Source organism: Anarhichas minor, unplaced genomic scaffold, assembly GCF_050575085.1.
Source record: "Anarhichas minor isolate MPS153535 unplaced genomic scaffold, ASM5057508v1 ptg000090l, whole genome shotgun sequence".
NCBI lineage: Eukaryota > Metazoa > Chordata > Actinopteri > Perciformes > Anarhichadidae > Anarhichas > Anarhichas minor.
The window spans coordinates 711,969-732,292 of record NW_027466536.1 but is presented as its reverse complement, the minus strand read 5'-3'; the positions used below and the strand labels follow the sequence as shown (position 1 = coordinate 732,292).

The 20,324-nt window shown below is 40.3% G+C and overlaps 4 protein-coding genes across 4 annotated transcripts in view; 3 read left to right on the top strand and 1 right to left on the bottom strand.

Moving 5' to 3' along the window:
• Positions 1–20,324, top strand: part of LOC142938869 (uncharacterized) — a 37,990-nt gene that overhangs the window by 4,609 nt on the left and 13,057 nt on the right. Inside the window, exon 2 of the mRNA XM_076082309.1 lies at positions 6,797–6,806. Coding sequence (XP_075938424.1) covers positions 6,797–6,806 — 10 coding nt within the window. The remainder of the gene's footprint in view (positions 1–6,796; positions 6,807–20,324) is intronic.
• Positions 1,834–4,845, top strand: LOC142938874 (histone H2B-like). The gene has a single exon (XM_076082315.1). It carries the CDS (start codon positions 1,861–1,863, stop codon positions 2,233–2,235), a length of 375 nt encoding a protein of 124 aa, XP_075938430.1. The 5' UTR covers positions 1,834–1,860; the 3' UTR covers positions 2,236–4,845.
• LOC142938878 (histone H4) lies at positions 5,520–9,613 on the top strand. The gene has a single exon (XM_076082319.1). It carries the CDS (start codon positions 5,560–5,562, stop codon positions 5,869–5,871), a length of 312 nt encoding a protein of 103 aa, XP_075938434.1. The 5' UTR covers positions 5,520–5,559; the 3' UTR covers positions 5,872–9,613.
• Positions 13,376–13,951, bottom strand: LOC142938880 (histone H4). The gene has a single exon (XM_076082322.1). The coding sequence runs from the start codon at positions 13,936–13,938 to the stop codon at positions 13,627–13,629; it is 312 nt and encodes a 103-aa protein (XP_075938437.1). The 5' UTR covers positions 13,939–13,951; the 3' UTR covers positions 13,376–13,626.

The following is a 20,324-nucleotide window of genomic DNA, read 5'->3' as shown; positions in this document are numbered from 1 at the left end:
TTGATATATACCAGAGGTCTTCAACAGGGGGTCCGTGGTGGTACTGCAGGGGAGTCGTGACATTTTTGGTTGATTAGACAATTTTTCATATTTTTTAATATTTAAAAACTTTTTTTTTAATTTTTCCCAAACATGAATCTGTCCATTATTTTAATAGTTCAGTATTGTATGCAAGATAACAGGTATGTTTATGCATGGCAGTGGCACTAATAGGCCATCACATCACGCATGTTACTATAACCTGCTTTATGGATGCTGATGGTAGCTGATGGCCAAAAATATCATCTTGAAAGAAATAGTGGATATTAACTAGGATCTTACTGTAGGCGCTTAGTAAACTTTGATGTATAGATTTGTTAAAGTATAGTGTGTAACTATGAGCAATGGGCCATGCGTATTACTCTTCTGTTAAAGTTCAGTGCAGTGGATTATTATATTGATTAGTTGCCCGGAAAAAAAGATCTGGTTTTACAGTGCAAAGTGTTACGGTTATAATCTATCCTTGGCAGGCTTATTAACCTTTGTCAGCCTTCTGTCTATACGGATGTGAAGCTTTGCTTGTTAAGTGATGCGGCTTACTCTTGACACTTACAATCTTGAACTTCCAGACAGATAAGATGATGCATCGCACAGCAAATAAAACATGAATACAAACTAGCTATTGTGTCTAATATATGACTCTCTCTCCTTAGAAGTGGATTCATTTTCGCTACTTTATTCACCTCCTGTATGCATGTTTAGATTTGTCAAAGTATAGCGTGTAACTATATGAGCAATGGGACATTTGTATCACTCTTCCGTTTCAATTCAAATATATGTAACTTTTATGTCTGCTCTTAATAACTTATGAATAAACAGGAAAATGCTTATCGAGGATGATGTGGGTGGCTCTTAAAAGAGCCTTTTATAGGAGCCCCACACTCCAGCTAAAGACAGTAATTTACTGTCCTCAAATGTATCTATAAGTTATAAGTAATAAAAGCAGTAGGCCTAGCACTAGGTTCAGAAATTAATTAATTTAGTGTCGTTCAACTAAGTCATAAAGTGCATCGTTTGAGACTTTTCTAATCAATATTTGTATTAAAACAATTCTGTTTTGTGGGCCTTGAGATAAAATGACAGAGTTAACAATGTTGTCCGATGGGTGGCTGCTCCACTTCTGTGATGTCTTTGTCAGCTCTAAACGCTGTACGGGAGCAGAGCGGACTAACCAGTGGCTCACGATCACATGCTCTGTCATGTATCTAAAGTACTTCTGGCGAATCTCAGCACTGATGCCATGAGGCTCAACCTGGAATTGGTTAATACATATGATACACATGAAGATAAAAAAAAAACCTGTTGGCGTGGTCGGATGTGACGTACATTCATGATCGGATAAGTTCTGTCTTGTGAAATCCCTCCAACAATGTTTATACTTAAAGGCAGTTTAGTGCAGTACAAAACCTTTAATCTCAAATAATTACACTAGTTATAATAAGCTGCAACTTTTTATGCCTTACTTACTGTTCCTGTCAGGCAATGAATCATTTCCCACCATTTGTTCCCTCTAGATTAATGTAAACCTGTATGTTTTATAACTTTGTATCACCGACAGTAATTTAGTCATTCAAACACTAAAGACATCCGCTCACAGGAACGATTTGGTCTTTGGCGCATGCTCAGTCCCGCTCAGAAGACAGCCAATCCTGTGCAAGCAACAGCACAGTAACATTTAGGTCTTTGGCGCATGCTCAGTCCCGCTCAGAAGACAGCCAATCCTGTGCAAGCAACAGCACAGTGAAATTTGCATAAAGTTGATATATATAGACCGCCCTGTCCTTCTGGAAACATCTTCCAACTCAGAAGAAATCTGAAACCATGCCTGACGCCACCGTCAAAGCGCCCAAGAAGGGCTCCAAGAAAGCCGTCTCTAAGACCGCCGCAAAGACCGGCAAGAAGAGGCGTAAGAGCAGGAAGGAGAGCTACGCCATCTACGTGTACAAGGTGATGAAGCAGGTCCACCCTGATACCGGCATCTCCTCTAAGGCCATGGGCATCATGAACTGCTTCGTGAGCGACATCTTTGAGCGCATCGCCGGTGAGGCCTCTCGTCTGGCTCACTATAACAAGCGCTCCACCATCACTTCCAGGGAGATCCAGACCGCTGTCCGCCTGCTGCTGCCCGGTGAGCTGGCCAAGCACGCGGTGTCTGAGGGAACCAAGGCTGTGACCAAGTACACCAGCTCCAAGTAAACACCTGATGGAGACCAACAACACAAAGGCTCTTTTAAGAGCCACCCACTTCATCTAAAGAGGAGTTCCTGCTGTATTTAAGGTTGAAAGAGGTTCAAATGAATGAATGAATCACAACAATTGGGTAAATAAGTAATTGCACTTAATGTAGAATATACTGTTAATATTGATATGCACAATAACTGCTCAAAGTTTGCAAGTTAGGAGCCTTTCAAAATACATTCGTACACAAACTAAGCTGCACTGTTTTCAACAACCACAGTATCATTCAATTTCAAAACATGGAAACATAACTACTAAGTTTGAGTCAGATCCTTAACTTCCTGTGAGGTGCTCTTCTACTCTACAGATTCTGTCTTGTATATTATCATTCTATGATTGTGTTTTCTGCTGATATCTACTTAACATGTTTATAGCACAAACTGCATTTTTGTAGAATATTGAGCACTGATGCCAGAAGGGCTGAACTCTGGAGATTTTTTTATCTGTAGATCAAAGACCTGTTAGTTGTTTGAGTGAGATACGGATCACTAAGTTACATTTAACAGATGGATGGATACTTTATTCATCCCCAAGGGGAAATTTGTTTGTTACAGCAGCGAAAAATATACTAAAGCAGCGTCGGAAATACACGAGGGCAAAGGGCAAAACTGCCCCTAAGGAATATAATTTTGCTCCTGATATCACTAGGAGAGGGGCAAAAAATGCCCCCGAACTTTCTAAAGGAATAAATAACTGGAGCGCTTCTTAATCAGACCTGTGACTGCGGTCAACTCAGCATACACTTAAATTGTAGTGCACCTATATCCTGAAATTCACGGTAAACCCATTCAAACGGCGCAGATCGGGAGCGAGCGAAGGACTTTGAAAGTTAACGGAAAGATTAACGTGAGACAACATCTGGTTTCTTCAGACGAACATCCGGTTTTCAGAATAAGATGCCAACAACGTTTACATATTGCATAATGGAAATTTGATTAAATTAATTATATTCACATTAAGTATAGAACATGCTACCTGCATTTCGTGAGTTAAAGGGAAAATACACCTAAATTGTGCGTAAAGTCTCTTTATTCTTTGATTTGAGGATTGCTGGAAATGAATAATACCTGACTGACAGTCAATTAAGATTGTATTAAGCAAAAACTCTGAACTGAATTTGTACCTTCAAATGGCACTTTTTTTTAATTTTTAAGGTGCTATAAAAATGTTTTTCTCAAAAATTCCACACAATGACTAATGCATATATGTTCAGGACAAAAATGGGTTATATCACAATATTTGAGGTGCTACAAAAATATATTTCTCAATAATTCCATACAATGACTGATGTATATGTAATCAAGGCATCGTTGCCTTAATAATTGTTAATAGTTTTTAAAAAAAATGTAATAATAACCACAAAGAAATAAGAATAATATTGAATATGATTGTCTGATTTATGTTTGTTTTTTGTTCAAAAAATCTAAGAAAACACTTTGAATCTGTAGACTACTGCCGAATAGTCTTATTGCCATTTGATGACAATTGCTCATATACTGTAAGCCTAAATAAGTATATTTATTATTTTGAACAAAGGTTGAATGTTATTTCACATGTTTCAAAAAGTGCCCCCAATTTTTTGAAAATGCCCCTGGATTTCAGTCAGTGGGGGCAAAAATTGCCCCCCAAAAAATATGTAAATTTCCTACCCTGTACTAAAGTAATATTTAAGTATAAAATATAAAAATGCACAATATATACAATGAAATATATGGTGTTAGTAGTGCAAAGATTGACCAAGCTAACCAGTAGTGCAAATATAGATAAACCATAGCAAACAAACGACAGTATAGCAGTGTTATATGTTGTATGCATGTCTAGTGGATGATTTATTGTAAAGTCTTATTGCAGAGGGCAGGAATGTTCTCCTGTATCTGTCCTTGTGACAGCAGAGCTGGATCAGTCTGTTGGAGAAAGTGCTCCGCTGTCCCTGCAGTAGGTGGTGGAGAGGGTGGTCCGGGTTATCCAATATGGATCATAGTTTATTCAGTGTCCTCCTCTCCACCACCTCTTCCAGACTGTCCAGTTTGCAGCCAATGATGGAGCCACACACTTCATCTAAAGAAGAAATCCTGTTGTATTTATTAAACTTGAATCTGTTGTTGAACGTAACTGTTATGGTCCACTAGCAGATACTGCCGTGCACTACATAATTGTCCACTCTCTATCCTGGTAGAGAGATCCCTCAGGATTTTGTATTTGCAGTAAATCTCAAGGACCTGTACCACATACCAGCAGAGTTTTATAAACTGCATTGATGAAGTCTCCAACCTCGAGTGGAATAAGAAAAAATGTTTAGGGAAAAAACAATTAAACCGGATTAAGAAACAAAGTGAGATGAAAGAACAGTTTGAGAAATGGGAGAAGATCAGTTACAAAGCCAAAGTAACCAATTTTTCTTGTTTTATCAACTGTTTCCACCAACCCTGCAAAAATGATCATAACCTTAAGTTATTAATGTACTCCTCTTATTCTGATGTAAATGGGAAACACTGGACTTAAAACAAAATAGCATATTATAAATCATTTTGGTGATTTTATGAATAAATACAAACATCTGAACATAAACTCAACTGGCTCTGCCACTGAAGAGATTTACACAATAATAAATACAAATACAAATGGTGGCATATGAACTTGTATCTGAGGCAGAGGGCCCCAGGTCACTAAAATCATGAACGACAAAATCATATCTGAAAACCTTTGTGATACAGTGTGGCTGATCTTTGTAATCAGACTTCCTGCAGGGCGGTAGTTCAGTGGAGCTGCCATGTGATCATGGTGACCACGATAAATATATATTTATCATGATATGTATACGTATATCATATGTATAAATGTATAATAAAAAAAACATAATAAACATATAATAAACATATTTTCTATAAGATATACAATTAGATGGCAGTGGCCTGGACAAATATATTTTACTGTGTGGCATCAGAGATTTAAAGCACTAAGAGAAACTAGTACAACAGACAAAATACTAAAGTACTGTCTGTCAACGTGTCTACATTGAGTCACATCAGGATGGTACTTTAGTTAATTTTTTAAGTACATTATTGAGTACCAAACGTTTCACTCTTGCTTAGGAGACATTGTGTCCCTGATTTAGGCTTTTGTTCAGCAGGTGGCGCTGATGCACAACAGAGATAATTTAATTAAAACCCAAAGAAGACTAAAAGCCCAGGCTCTGTCTTCTATCACGTCCTCATGCAGGGTTTAAATTACTGTGAACCAAACAGCGAACATCATTCAGTTGTAAGACTCTGACCAGTGAAAATGAGCGGAAGAGGAAAAGGCGGGAAAGGACTCGGTAAGGGAGGCGCTAAGCGTCACCGTAAAGTGCTCCGTGATAACATCCAGGGAATCACCAAGCCCGCTATCCGCCGTCTGGCTCGCCGTGGTGGAGTGAAGCGTATCTCCGGTCTGATCTACGAGGAGACCCGCGGTGTGTTGAAGGTCTTCCTGGAGAACGTGATCCGTGATGCCGTCACCTACACCGAGCACGCCAAGAGGAAGACGGTGACCGCCATGGATGTGGTGTATGCTCTGAAGAGACAGGGACGCACTCTGTACGGCTTCGGCGGTTAAACTCTAACTGCTCGTTATCAAACCATCAAAGGCCCTTTTAAGGGCCACACACGTCCTCAATGAAAGAGCTAGTATCCTGTTCAAGCCAAATGGTCAGCAAACAGACTGGTCTGATGTATTACGAATTTAGTTATTTAGCTTTGGAGCTTTGCAGCACATTTATGTTATGTGGCTCAATCTGGACACTCACCATCCTGAGTTTCCAGACAGATAAATTGATGCAGCTGCTCATGTTTACTTTCAACTGGATTTAGAAACACTGACATTTGTTTCGTCTTGTCTCCACCTACAATCAGTCATACAACGAAGCCCACCCATAGGCTGCATCACACAGCAAATAAAACATCAATACAAACTAGCTATTGTGCCTCATATGTCTCCTTACAAGTGGATTCAATTTTGCTACTTTATAGTGTGTCATTTTTTTGGTCTCAAATAAAATAACTTTCTGCTGTTAAGAACTTCTGAATAAACAGGAAAATGCTCTTTATGAAGATGTGGGTGGCTCTTAAAAGAGCCTTTTATAGGAGCGTTGGTACTTCAGACTGATAACAGCTCACTTCTTCTTGGGTGCTGCTTTCTTGGCTTTGGGCTTGGCAGCCCTCTTTGCGGGGGCTTTCTTGGCTACGGGGGCCTTTTTGACCACCTTCTTGGGGCTCTTGGTGGCCTTTTTGGGGCTCTTGGCTACCTTCTTTGGGCTCTTGACGGGTTTCTTGGCCGCTGCGGGTTTCTTTGCCTTCTTGGGTGATTTCTTAGCGGCTGCTGCTGGTTTCTTTACTGCCGCTGTCTTGGTCTTTTTAGCCGCTGCGGGTTTCTTAGCTGCGGGCTTCTTGACTGTAGGAGCGGTTTTCTTTGCCGGTTTCTCGACAGCCGTCTTGCTCATCTTGAAGGAGCCAGAGGCCCCGGTCCCCTTGGTCTGGACCAGAGTCCCCTTAGTCACCAGGCTCTTGATGGCGGTCTTGACGCGGTTGTTGTTCTTCTCCACATCGTATCCGTCGGCGGTCAGAGCCTTCTTCACGGCGGCAGCAGACACGCCGCTCCGCTCCTTGGATGCGGCCACAGCTTTAACGATGAGCTCAGCGACGCTGGGACCAGCCTTCTTCGGCCTGGACACCTTCTTCTTCGCTGCTTTGGCCGCCGCGGGGGCTGGGGCTGGAGCTACTTCTGCCATTTTCTATCGTTGTGTTAGTAGTCACGAGAACACGAGAGTCTGACTGACTGTTGAAGAGCTCAGAGCACGGGGCTGCACTTAAACACACCATGAGAACCGTGGAGACTCAACCCAGCCCGGGACTCCTCAGTGCAGTCTGAAAGCAGAGTCACTTGTGTTTTCTCTTCACTGATAAAGACTCAAAACTAAATGTGGAAGAAGTACTGAAGGCTGACGGTGAAGGGAGCCGATAGCGGACTAGTGTCTCTTCATATTGAAGTCATGTAGAGCTCTGATGATCTCTGTGTTGTGTTTGAGGAGCCTCCAAACCTCACCTCCTCACCGCCGTGGACACCACTGATCAGCGGCTTTTCCCACTCATTTCTCTCTAAAAATGATTTAAAATGCATCAGAGCTCCATCAAAAGTCGTTTTCCAACTGGTCCACATGTTTGTTCAGAGTCTCGATGTGAAAACAACCATCTGATGTTGATCAGTGTTTAATAAACTGAAGTTATTCTGGGAGCAGCAAACACACTGATGATGGTCGAGGCTTATGGTGCAGTTCAGCCAGACTTCCTATCAGAGCTGCTCACTGTGAACATGTCCTCTGCTGATAATAACTTTTAATAGAAATAGTTATACTATTAATGATCAAACACACTGACAAATACACGTTGCTTGTTTTGGGAAGCATGAGTGGCTTTAAATGTTACAGTATCAATGTTTCGCTGATAGCTGATGATTAAAGTGACCACTAATGGAGATTTTGTTCTTGATGAATAAAACTAATGTCATCATCATTATTATTATTATTACAATTAATAACTGTTAAATACTAATTATTATTATTACGTATTATTATTGTTATTAATAGTATTATTGTTGTAACATTCAATACATCAAAATGATGCTCTTTCAACCTTTGTAGCTTGTGTGAGTCTGCAAACTTAAATGCACATTATTCTACCCAGAAGTGGACTTTTGCTGGCAGTAGATAACTAACCCGTTTACTGTTGTCGTTTTTTCCCCCCGTTGATGATCAGCTTCTTTGACTTTATGACTTGTGTTAAAACTTAATACCTGACGGCTGGCTCAGTAACTTATTACAGTAACAGATTAATTTGCATCACAAAGTATACAAGTAAACCGAGCTGTCTGGAGTCAACTAACTTCACAATAGCACTGTAGCCTACATTACTTTATACCTCCCTACCCTAAGTCTCTCCCCCCTTGATGTCCTCCTCCTCCTCTGAACTTTCACCTAAAGAAGTTACACTGTGCACCTTGGACAAGTCATAACAGAGGGTTTTTTGATTAACCACAGCCTCCTTCCCCACTCGTCTTCTCCTGATTCCGCCTCTGGCCGCCCGTCACAGCGACCAGCTCCTGTTCTTCTCCTGCGTTAGAAATCTTGCCCTACTTGTTTATCTACGTCATCCCCCATCTTCACCCGGGCTCCAAGGCCGCTATACTAGACTCCCTGTTTCAGTGACGTGATAACATATGACAATAATACAGGTCAATATCACAGTATGAATATACATGGGTACATTTCAAATTATGGGTATGATTGATTTTACACAAATATATTTCAAGACACAAATACATTTTTCTCCCACATTAGGAAAGGCAGTAAACACCCAGAGGTCTGCACTGAGCAAGAATACACCGGAACAATTTATAAGCAATTAATAAGAAAACTAGAATGGGAAACAGCAGAAAATGGTGCATTCAGGGGCTCCTGGCATGATCGCATTAATGACTGAGCTTTAAGTTGTAATGTAGAAAACATAAATACAAATAAGATGTATTTTATTACTTAAACAACACGTTCGCTAGTTTTGAGTTAAAAGATCAACAGCGCATTTATTGTCACAACAATAACAATGTTGTGATCATAATCGTGACCATAACCAATAACCATTTCTCTGGTAGATTAACTGTGAACAGCACATAAAACATGAGATTAATTAAAAACTCTTTCATGCTGCAAACAAAGCATTCTGTCCTGCTGTGCTCTTCACAACAGTAAAACTCTCTCTTTGTTGTTCTTTACAGTTTGTATGTCCTTAGAAAAAGCTTTATTCATGTACAACAAGTTTACAAGATGTATAAATACACATAGGCCTCACATATTACAGGCACAGTGATGACACATGATGCGCTGTGTGAGGACGCTGTTCTGGAGCTGAGACTCAGATCTTAAGTCCATTTCCCTCCAAGGATCTGATTTCTGTTCCTTCCTTTCATGTTTAACTTCCATGTCGCTGTGTGTCAGTCTGCTCGATGGTGCAGCTCATTCTCCACAGCTTGAAACTTACAATACAGAGTTGCAAATGTTGTTTTTGTTTGACAGACATCTGATGAAACAGACCACATTACAAAGTGATCATTTACATTAAACTCCAGACCAAGGCCTTGGAGCCTGGACCAGACCTTCTGAGCTCTGTAACAGTCTAGAACAGAGGTAGCCAACACGGTGCCCGCAGCTACCACGTGAGTCGCCCGCAAGGCTTGTTCTAAAAATAGCACTTGTCACCATTGAGCTCCATCTACAATTGTAGTTGCTGTTCTTTTTTAATCAAAAACGCTTGCATTAGTGTAGATTTTAAAATGACAATATTTCTTGTCATAAGAGAGTTGGGTACCCGGAGGCGCACGGCGGACAGCCAGAACGAGGCCGCCGCACCGCACTAGGTTTTCAGGTTCCGAATGGCGGGCGCTTCCAGTTGGCGCCAGACGCGCGCCGCGAGTGCTACCCCTTCATCAGGTCCGTAAATCCTCAGAACAGTCCGCGGGGCAACAACTCAGGGGTGGCGGAGGTAGAGGCGAGGCAACGCAATCCGACCGAAAAGGCCCAGACTAGAGGTTTGAACGCGGGCGCCCGGAGACGCTCGCGCGCCTCGGAGGGTTGGATCCCCCGCTCGGCTATAGACGAGACTGGTTACTAGTTTCTTCGTGGAGAAAAAGGTACCGTTGGAAAAGCTGGTGTCGGTGACAACAGACGGGGCTCCCGCGATGACGGGCCGGCATGCAGGCTTCATTGCGCAATGCAAAGGTGACCCAGAATTCCCAACATGTCTACATTACCACTGGATCATTCACCAGCAGGCGCTATGTGCAAAAGTAACCGGCTTTAATCATGTGATGATACAAAAATATCAGAGATGTGATACCTCTGACTTTCAAATGTTGAAACAGATTAACAGAAATAAAAGTTGCATGTTTAAATATATATGTGTAGCTATACCATCATTGTTGTGGAAATCATTCTTAATAATTATTGTGAGGAATAATTAACTGACATGTGATCAAACAGTCTCTTCACATATCTTATTATTATTAAAAGGTGATCTGTGCAACTTTGTTATTCAGGAAGTTTGTATCAAATAAGTAGCCCTTCGTACTACTCGGTACCCTTGAAGTAGCTCTCAGTTTAAAAAAGGTTGGTGACCCCTGGTCTAGAAGCACATGTTTGTCATAATGATAATAACTTATCTGGCTCGTTTTGTTGTTCTCTTTCACTACATTTTTAGTTACATGACGTTAATCCATAAGAACCCAAACCCATGTTTCCTTAAAGGAATATTATAGGGGATATAAAACAGACTAACTCTTACCTCTGTGTCTTTTATTCACATGGTGAGATGTCTGTATGTTAAATCAAATATCTGTGTAAATGTAAATGGTGTTTTAACTGAAACCTTTCAAGTAGAGAGAGGAGTGAAGCAGGGCTGTCCCCTAAGTGCTGCGTTATACATCCTCGCCATCAATCCTCTAATTAAAAAAATAAACTCGGATCATCTAATCTCAGGTTTAAGTGTAGGTCATATGCCCAAAGTTACAGCCATCGCATACGCTGATGACATTACTGTCATCGTAAAAAACCAGCTGGAGATGGATGCTTTAACGAACAACCTATCTCTGTATGAACTCGCATCTGGAGCTAAACTAAACCATAACAAAACAGAGGGAGTTTGGATCGGGGACGAACACCATCAATGTAACATTAACATTAACATCAAACCAGAAATAAAAATACTGGGTTTAACATTCTGTGACAGTAAAAGTAGTGAAAGAAATTGGGAAACCAAGTTGTGTGAAATTAAAGAAGAGGTGAAAAAATGGGAAAACAAAAATACTAATTACAAATCCAGGGTAAATACAGTCAAGACTTTCATCTTATCTAAACTACTTTTTCAATCCAATATTTTTCCTCCATCCAACAAAATGATCATCCAGTTAAATAAACAGTGTGTGAACTTAATCTGGGGCACAACCAGGGAAGTGACCAAACGAGAACTGATGTATAAAAGTAAAGTGTACGGTGGGTTAGGGGCCCTAGAGCTCGGCGCCAGGTTACATATTGCGTTTGTTAAAAATGTCTCTGCTGCCATCTCCAGAAACGCTCTCTGGTTGGGAGACGGCTCCATGTGGAGGAAGAGAAAGGGGAAACAGAGACAGGGCGCTGACTACAAGTTGTTATACGGAGATTTTACTAACCACTATCAACACCTACGCATCGACTGGAAGAGTCTACCAAGTAAAGCTATCTATAAAAAGATCAACGATTTTAAACATGGTGGACTCGTTAAATATAAAAATTTGACAGATGGCGAGGGTGAGGAAGTACTAAAAACATTGAAGGATAAGAATCTCTCGGAGAGCATCAGAGATGTCCGATGGCTCATGGCAATGAATAGACTCACTGTAAGAGCCACTGTGTCATGGAGCTGTTATGTCACCACGAAAAAATGTCCCATGATGCATTGTAACGAGGACGAAACACAAAATCACCTGTTCATAGACTGCTACAGAGGGCAACAGGTCTGGGCCTCACTTCAAGGCCTCGGCCTAGTGTTCAATGTGAACTATAAATCTGTGATGTTTGCTCTGTTTGATGAGAAGATGTCCGTTAAACAAAGAGAACTTTACCAGCTCATTGTCAGCATCACATGTTTTAAAATCTGGAAAACCAGATGTATAATGGTAATACAACAGACTGTAATGGACGGCAACATGGTGGTGAAACATGTCGTCACTGAACTCAGGAGAAGGAGAACTATTGATAAGAGCCAGTCCCTCCCGTGGCATTTGTTGGACTTTTGACCCAAGCACACAGCACTTTTTCTTGTATCTGTCTTTGTCTTTGTTTTCTTATGTTTGTATACTCTTGAACCATGTATGTATTTGTGGAAACTGTAGATTTGATATAAATTAAATAAAGTTTTCTAAAAAATAAAAAATAAAACTGACTAAATGGACCACATTTCTGACAATATTTTTTAAATACTAACCAGAGATCTGAAATGTAACATATGTCACATTGGGCTTTCACGTATAGATATTTTCCTCATTTAAAAACGAATCAACTTGGCCTATTTTTGATTGGTAATAAAGATAGACAAAGATTTAGAGTGAGCATTGTATATGCTAGAAATATAATAATTTTAGGACTGACGTGCTTTCAGTGTATAGAGTGCATTCCACCCTGTGGCCAGCAGGGGTCAGGGTGGTGCTTTTTGCTTTCGGCAGGCTTTACGACAACAAAGGCGTGATGTTGTTTCCTCATTCTGACGAGCAGGCGAGATGAACAGAAGTGAAATTGCCCTGTGTCATTTGTGTGTCCCGTTTACAGAATATATTTTCAAGACAAAAATGTCTTCTCTTTGGATGATCTTCATCTTGTGTTTTATTTACTGATATGTACATTTGTCTTCCATAATTTGACTAATAGACTTATTCAAATGTCTTTTGAATTCAACAGAACATATTTTAATCAAAATAAATTTGAATCAGTTAAGTCAATTGAGCAGCTCATTACCATTTTTCTTATTGTGACAAATATGTCACTTTGTTTTTTCTGAGACAATTATAAGTTTAAAAGCCTGATGTGACATATCTGTCACAATCTTTTCATAACTTTGTAGACATAAATTAGTTGATAAACATGGTTAGAAGAGTTTAGATATAATGTAGGACGTGTTATCAAAGCATTAGAATTGTTGAATGTGTTGAAACTTACCTTTAACAAAAACAAGCTTTTTGAAATGAGCTAGTTCTGCCAAATGTGATGACCAGCCAGGCAGCCATTTTGGAAGTGATGTCATTGGTACGCAAATGAACTCACGGTCACGTGACCTCACCAGGATGTTCAGTATGTGTCACTTAGAGACTTCAAGAGTTCAAATCAAGTATACAACTGTATCAGGAACCTTCCAGGATACTTAAACTGTCTGCGACAGCTGTCGCTGTGGGTCCTTATAACAGCTTTTCCCCAATTGTATGTTAAATTAAGAATATTACAGACCCACAATTTATGCGTTTTATTTTTCCAGATGAGTCACACAGAAATTAGTCAACGCATCCATCTACAAGTCTTATTTTTAAATAATGATATCAGCAAAGACTTTAACCTGATCTATATCCTTAACATCTGCACCAGAACATATGTAGCAGCGTTCACTTCTCATGAACTAATGATGCTGTAAAAGATACAATGTTTCAAATAACCTCTGATTTGAACAGGAAGTCAGCTCTCTATTGAGTAAGTGTGTGGCCCTTAAAAGGGCCTTTTGTTTATAGTCAACGTGTGACTAGAGTTTAACCGCCGAAGCCGTACAGAGTGCGTCCCTGTCTCTTCAGAGCATACACCACATCCATGGCGGTCACCGTCTTCCTCTTGGCGTGCTCGGTGTAGGTGACGGCATCACGGATCACGTTCTCCAGGAAGACCTTCAACACACCGCGGGTCTCCTCGTAGATCAGACCGGAGATACGCTTCACTCCACCACGGCGAGCCAGACGGCGGATAGCGGGCTTGGTGATTCCCTGGATGTTATCACGGAGCACTTTACGGTGACGCTTAGCGCCTCCCTTACCGAGTCCTTTCCCGCCTTTTCCTCTTCCGCTCATTTTCACTGGTTGAAGTCTTTCAACAAGATGAAGAATGCTGATGGTTCACTGATATTTAAACCCTGACTGAGGACGTGATAGAAGACAAAGGCGGGGCTTCTCTTTTCTTCTTTGGATTTTCATAACGGTTGATAATTAAACTCTTTAGCGTTAGCGCCACCTGCTGAACAAAAGCACGAATCAGGGCTTCATGTCTCCGACTGTTTGCTGCTGAAAGGCAAGCAAAAAAGTTGTGTACTCAAAAATGTAGCTACTTTATACTATAACGTTTACAGTTAGCCTAAGACAACCATGCTGTGACTGTGTGTAGACGGGAACACGTTGTGTTAGATCCTCACTCATCCTGTTGTGTCAGGTGATCAAAATAGGCCTCATTAATAAAGATGCTGCTGCTGTGCCACGTGCGTAAAATGCGCAGTCGCGCCTCTCTCAATGTGGAGACATCGATGCTGCTGGCAAGACTGGAAGCAGCTTATTTAATGAACTCAAAGAGAAAAGAAAACGACATCCAAACAGTAATGGTCAACATGAAGACTCTGTTAAACTGTTGCAAAAAGACTGCAGCCCAGCTGTTGGTAAGACTGGAGACAAACTTCTATCAGACAATATGACTGAGGACGTAGTCAGATGTGTGACTTCATAGTCACATGTAGATTTGATCTCAGGCCTTTTTGCAGGCTGATTGGATGAAACTTCAGATGATTACAGAGGTGAGATGTGACCGTAAAACACGTGAGCACAATATGGACGTGAAGGATTCCGCGGTTGTTTCGTCTCCAGGTGCATGTAGTTTACAGGAGCTCAAGAACAAAAAGAAAGCTTCCAGCGGCCAAGAAAAGTTTTTTTTAACACGTTTCAGTTGACAATTTCATTCAAATTGTTGCTTCTACTGAGGACTTGTTGCATCCTGACAAAGACTAAAGACTTTGAAACATAAGGTTAATGTTTAGGCCTATCTTTACAAACTATAGGGAAATATAGGACTAGTTAGAGAAGGACATAGCTTGACAATACATATATATTTATTCATTATAGTGTATAGATCAGTTGATCTTATTTCTTCTTTCTGAATTCTCTGAAAAGCCATAATAAAACGTTACTAATTTGAATTGGTTAATTGCACAGGAGGGTTTTAACAGAGCTCAATCTGTACATCTATCAGTCCTGACAAGAGGCCCAATGAGGCAGCAGGTGGGAGCAGCTGAGTGGGTGAACCAGACTTCACTAAATGAATTAAAGGCTCATTTATTATCAACGTATTACCAGTCTAACTACTTTAGCATCCTGAAACGGTTAAAGGGATTTTAAACCTCATTTTGATCTTCATTTGAATCACAGATTCTCAAAATGATGACTTAGCATCTCATAATTATGACTTAACACGTTATAATTATGACTTAGCATCTCATAATTATGACTATAGTATCATAGCTATAGCTATCATGAGATAGCTATAGCTATCTCATGATTATGATTTAGAACTGAAATGGAATAGGATACATGCACGCTCACTGCAGCATTTTGAGTCAACCACTTCCAGCACTGGTAACGCCTGCAGACAGTTTTGGCAAAATTGTTAATTGTCATTCATCAGCTGGTATTTTGTTAGTGATTGAAATCAGGACAGTTTAACAAAAAACACCCAGAACGTGGTGGTATAAACTCAAAATGGAAATTAAGGAGCTGTTACTACAAAATAGAGTTTTCATGTAATTTGCTAGTCATGTTATTGTGACGGACAGAAAGTATGGTCCTGGATGTGTTGACAGGACCATTCACTTTCTCACAGACTCACAGAGAGACCTTCAGACGGGTGAGCAACAAACTGACTTGTTGTGAGCCTCTGTAGATATGACTGCGTCTGCAAGGTGTTTGAAACTGCGGTTGCCTTTGCTAATACAATATATAGTGTTGGGTGTATAGGATGTTTGTCCACTGAATTTGTATCTATTGGTATGCGTTTTCTCTCTTTTCTGGTTAGTTGTAAGGCTACACTGAGGGTGTTGTATATTTCTAATAGATAACAGGCTTTTCTTACTATTGTTGGTGTGGATACAAGGGCTTATTTATTGCAGTCTATTAGGCACATTTTAAACAACCCATTATTTACTTTAACAATGTTTACACAAGTATATAGCATACTGTACAAATTCGTTTTAAAGTAACAGTCTCTATACTTGAGTTCTTTCCATCACTGCTGCTCCTGAGGCCTTTAAACCAGTAGATACAGACTTGTAATACTCTGCTCATCGGCTGTTAGAACCTGAGTTGAACAGCAGATGTCAGGCTTAGACACGTGTTAATTTTCTTTCTTTCTTTCTTATCTTGGCACAATTTTTGGGGAATACTTGTAGGTTTCATGTATCTCTTTACACCACTCTTCATACAAACACATGTATGTGTGTTTAAGAACACTTTGGAATTGGGGTTCTGGGGCTCAAGTCCTCGTCGATCCGGGTCGGGAGGCACGCCATGCTCGTGGTTGGTGCTCATCTGGAACCTGTCCCTGGTCATGGCTGCGCCCGTTGCGCACTACCAGAGCACCGTGGAGAGGGAGGACAACAACACCTTCTGCTGGGGGGGTCTGGCCGGACCACCAGAGGAAAGTCTACGTGATGTGCACGTTTGTTTTCGGATACGTCCTGGCTCCCACTTTGATATCGGTCTGCTATGCAAAGGTGGGTCAAATTGCAGACAGATTTTCACAGTTTGGAGCAAGCACACATGAATGCAAAGTTAAACGTGACGCAAACATGGTGGCTTCAATCTCCATAAAAGTCATTTTCTGATGTAAAAATGAAATTTCAGTGATTTGGAATTGACAAATGAAACGTGATCTGTCCTCAACTCTGATGACCGGTGCTGCGGCAAAACGTTTATCTTTAATGCTACTTTTATTGTTGCAGGTGTTAACCACCGGCATAAAAAGCTGAAGAACGTCTCCAAAAAAATCACAGCAGTCCAAAAAGATTTGCTTCTGAATACTATGACGTCATGTAAAGCATCGAAGGATTTAATGTCTGAAAATAAGATTTATTGTGAAGAAACAGTGCACATATTGTCTGGTGAGGACACTCTTTCATGACATTAATAGTAATAGGTTTCTTAGAAAACATATGCGTCTCATTTTAATATCCTGTGTTGCATAAGACGTCCTGCTGTTATGAAGGCAAACGCTCCAAATGACTTGTAAATACTGAAGAGGAGCAGTCTGGTTTTTGTTTACAGTAAACTACTGATACAAGCAGCAGATACATCACACAAAAATCTCTATTTTTATTTGTTGCTTTCTTGTTTTTCTGTGTCTGTGTTTTGTTTTTTCAATACATCTGAATAAAGATATCAAACGTATAACTGACAAATATAGCACACGTTTGACAACATACTTACAGAAATATGATTCATATTTACAAAACTATTTTTTAAAATATCAAATTCCATGTCTTTTATAAATGAAAATGGACAGTTAGTACATGGAGCCAATAACCTCATTATATGAGATGAAGATTCACCTTCTGCTCGCTCAGCTTGATACGTAGCAGTGTCAGTACAATCAGCACTACTCTACATTCTTGGAGGACTTAATGGTTAATAAGGCCTTATTGCAGCTTCCTTGTTATATGACATTTGATTGATTCAGTGTAGGCTACACAGAGACGCTGCACACATGAAGAAACAAATTAAGTTGTTCAATAACTTTATGAGAGCAAAATGATAACTGCTGGTTCTATGACCTCAGTATTTGTCCACAAATGCATGTGTCAAAGCGTCACTCTCACTATGTCTGCTGTATCATTTTCATGCATTTCCAAAGTTGTCTTTTTCAATTCACAGCTAACACATGAGAAAAAATCGATAAAATGCAAAAAAAAAAAAAAAAAGAAGCATTGCACTGACACAGAATAAACTGGCAACGGGCAACATATTGATGGTGCATGTATTGTATAATCATCCCATATGAGGATGTGTTTCGTATTCCATTCCTCAGCCTCAGTGCGACATCTCTGCAGACGCTCTCTCTCATCTTCAAAGTTGTTCTGGTTGCCCAAACACCCTCCGTGCTGGAAGAGTTCACAGCTCATTGAAGAGGAGTTGTAGTAGAAACACTGGTGCGTCCCAAAACATGGTCCTGTATCTGGTGCTGCTTTACAGGCCTCTACGTGGAGAGTGAGGGGGAGAGACACAGCACGAGGAAGGATAGATACCCATTAGCTGTAGCATCACAATCAGGATCTGTCATCTTCCATTCAACACACAGATATTTTCATGAATGTGCTGAGATATTGTATCTTCTGATCATTTTCTGTTTGTGGATATTTTTAATCTGTTTTATGGTGTTTATTTATATATAATAGATTAAAGCGTCAGTTTAAACCCTGACCTCTGAGGTTGCATGCAGTTATTCATTTTTTTCCGATAAATCTCCCTTTATTCTCATTCTTTTTATTTTATTTTCATTTATTTATTCCTCCAATCAAAGTTAGCAGCTTCTTTTACTGTTTGATGAATTCTTGCTCTGTTTGCTGTGATTGTTGTAGGCTACCTGTTCTTCTGTAGTTTCTGAAAAACATCCTGAAATAATAAACACATTTGAGGAAATGAAAAGTTCGATCCTGATAGTTCCTGAACAGTCCATGTGAGGGTGGATTTTTCCTTCAATACCAGTAAAAGTATTCAGACTGTGGTCAAAGGAGAAGAGACATTTTGTGGTTGTAGGAGCTATTTATTTTATGTTAGTTTAAGTTATTTTATTCACAAGTTAGATTTTTTGATACATTTAGATAACCTTTTCTTTTGTTAGTTATTTGTTAATTATTTATGTTGTTTAGTATGCTTAGTTTTTTGGTTTGTTCGTATGTTTATGAATTGGGTAACCATGTGGGCACCTGCGGTTATATGTATGAGTAGGCAGGTTCACATCATCTGTTACAAAAAGGCCCCGAACCAAATATGTGAATATATTTTCCTGTGTGAAACATTTGAGCTAATACACATACTGGGACACCTGCAGTGGATTCAGTATCTAAGAAGCTTCATGTTAACCCAACATCACTGAGAGTGAAGGATCTCACACAACACTCATGTTACATTTAGTCCACTTTATTGAACTCAACACCAAACCAAACTGTGTAGGAAGGAAGTGCAGAGGACGCACACACACAGCCTCGTCCTCTTGACTCGGACTGTCGTCTTTGTGATGACGCACTGGTTTGGGGTCTAGAAGCAGGTTTGGTGCAGAAGTGCGTTCAGCGGACTGCTGTGGTGCTGCAGCTTCCTGAGATGTTTGGCTGGTTGACATCGATCTCAGGAAAAGACACAGGACGAGTCCTGGTCTGAAAACAATGAATATTTATGATAAATATGATTAAATACTGTAGCTACCATGTTGATGATGTGTTCATAATAATAAATGCCATCTGATGTATAGGATGTAATGTTAACTTCAGCTCATCACAACTTGAAGACAGCATTTGTAGTTTAAATAAGAGTCTTACTTTCTCTGCTGTTGAGCTTGTCCTCCTCGTCCTCTTGACTGTTGGGGGGGGGGGGGGGGGGGGGGGTAAGGTGTCGGTGGGGCTGGCGGTGTAGGGGTCCCCCTTTCTAATGGGGCCTGGAAGACGGTTTGGTGTTCAAAGGTGGACTGTCATGGTGCTGCAGCTTCATGTTGATGATCGGTTGGTTGACATCCACTCTCATGTTCTCCAGGAGACACAGGAATCCTGTCCTGACATCAAAGACAAGTGGCAGATGATTTATATACTCGTCAACATACATGTTAAATACAGCTTACTGAAGGGCTCACTCCCTTTGTTGCCTGAAACACCACACGCTCTCCATCTGGTCCTGTCTTCATTCTTCCTTCTGGTCTGATGAGCGTTTCTCAGTGGTGTACAGTAACGAAGTAGAAATACTTCGTTACTGTACTTAAGTCGTTTTTTTGGATATCTGTACTTTACTTTACTATTTATATTTCTGTTGACTTTTACTTTTACTTCACTACATTTTGCAAAGAAAACTGATACTTTTACTCCGATACATTTCCCTTGAAACCTTCATTACTCGCTACAAAATCAAATCTATCTTTATAATCATGAGACCAACGTCGGGGACTGTGGTGGAACAGAGACTGCAAGCAAGCAGGTTTGGTGAATCAGTGGTCCTAGCTTGCAAGTTAAATCATTGGTTAATCACGTTAATGCGCAATTGCAAACAAGTGCTCTCAAAGCCGCGGTGTTTTGATTCCCAGTGATGCCCAGTGATGCTATATGCTATAGCTAGCGAGACTACATTAGTATATAACTCCACTCTACGATGACTGATTTCATGATGGAAGCAGAAATGGAAGCACCTGCTACTCCCGCAACAAACGACGGTGGTGACGAAGA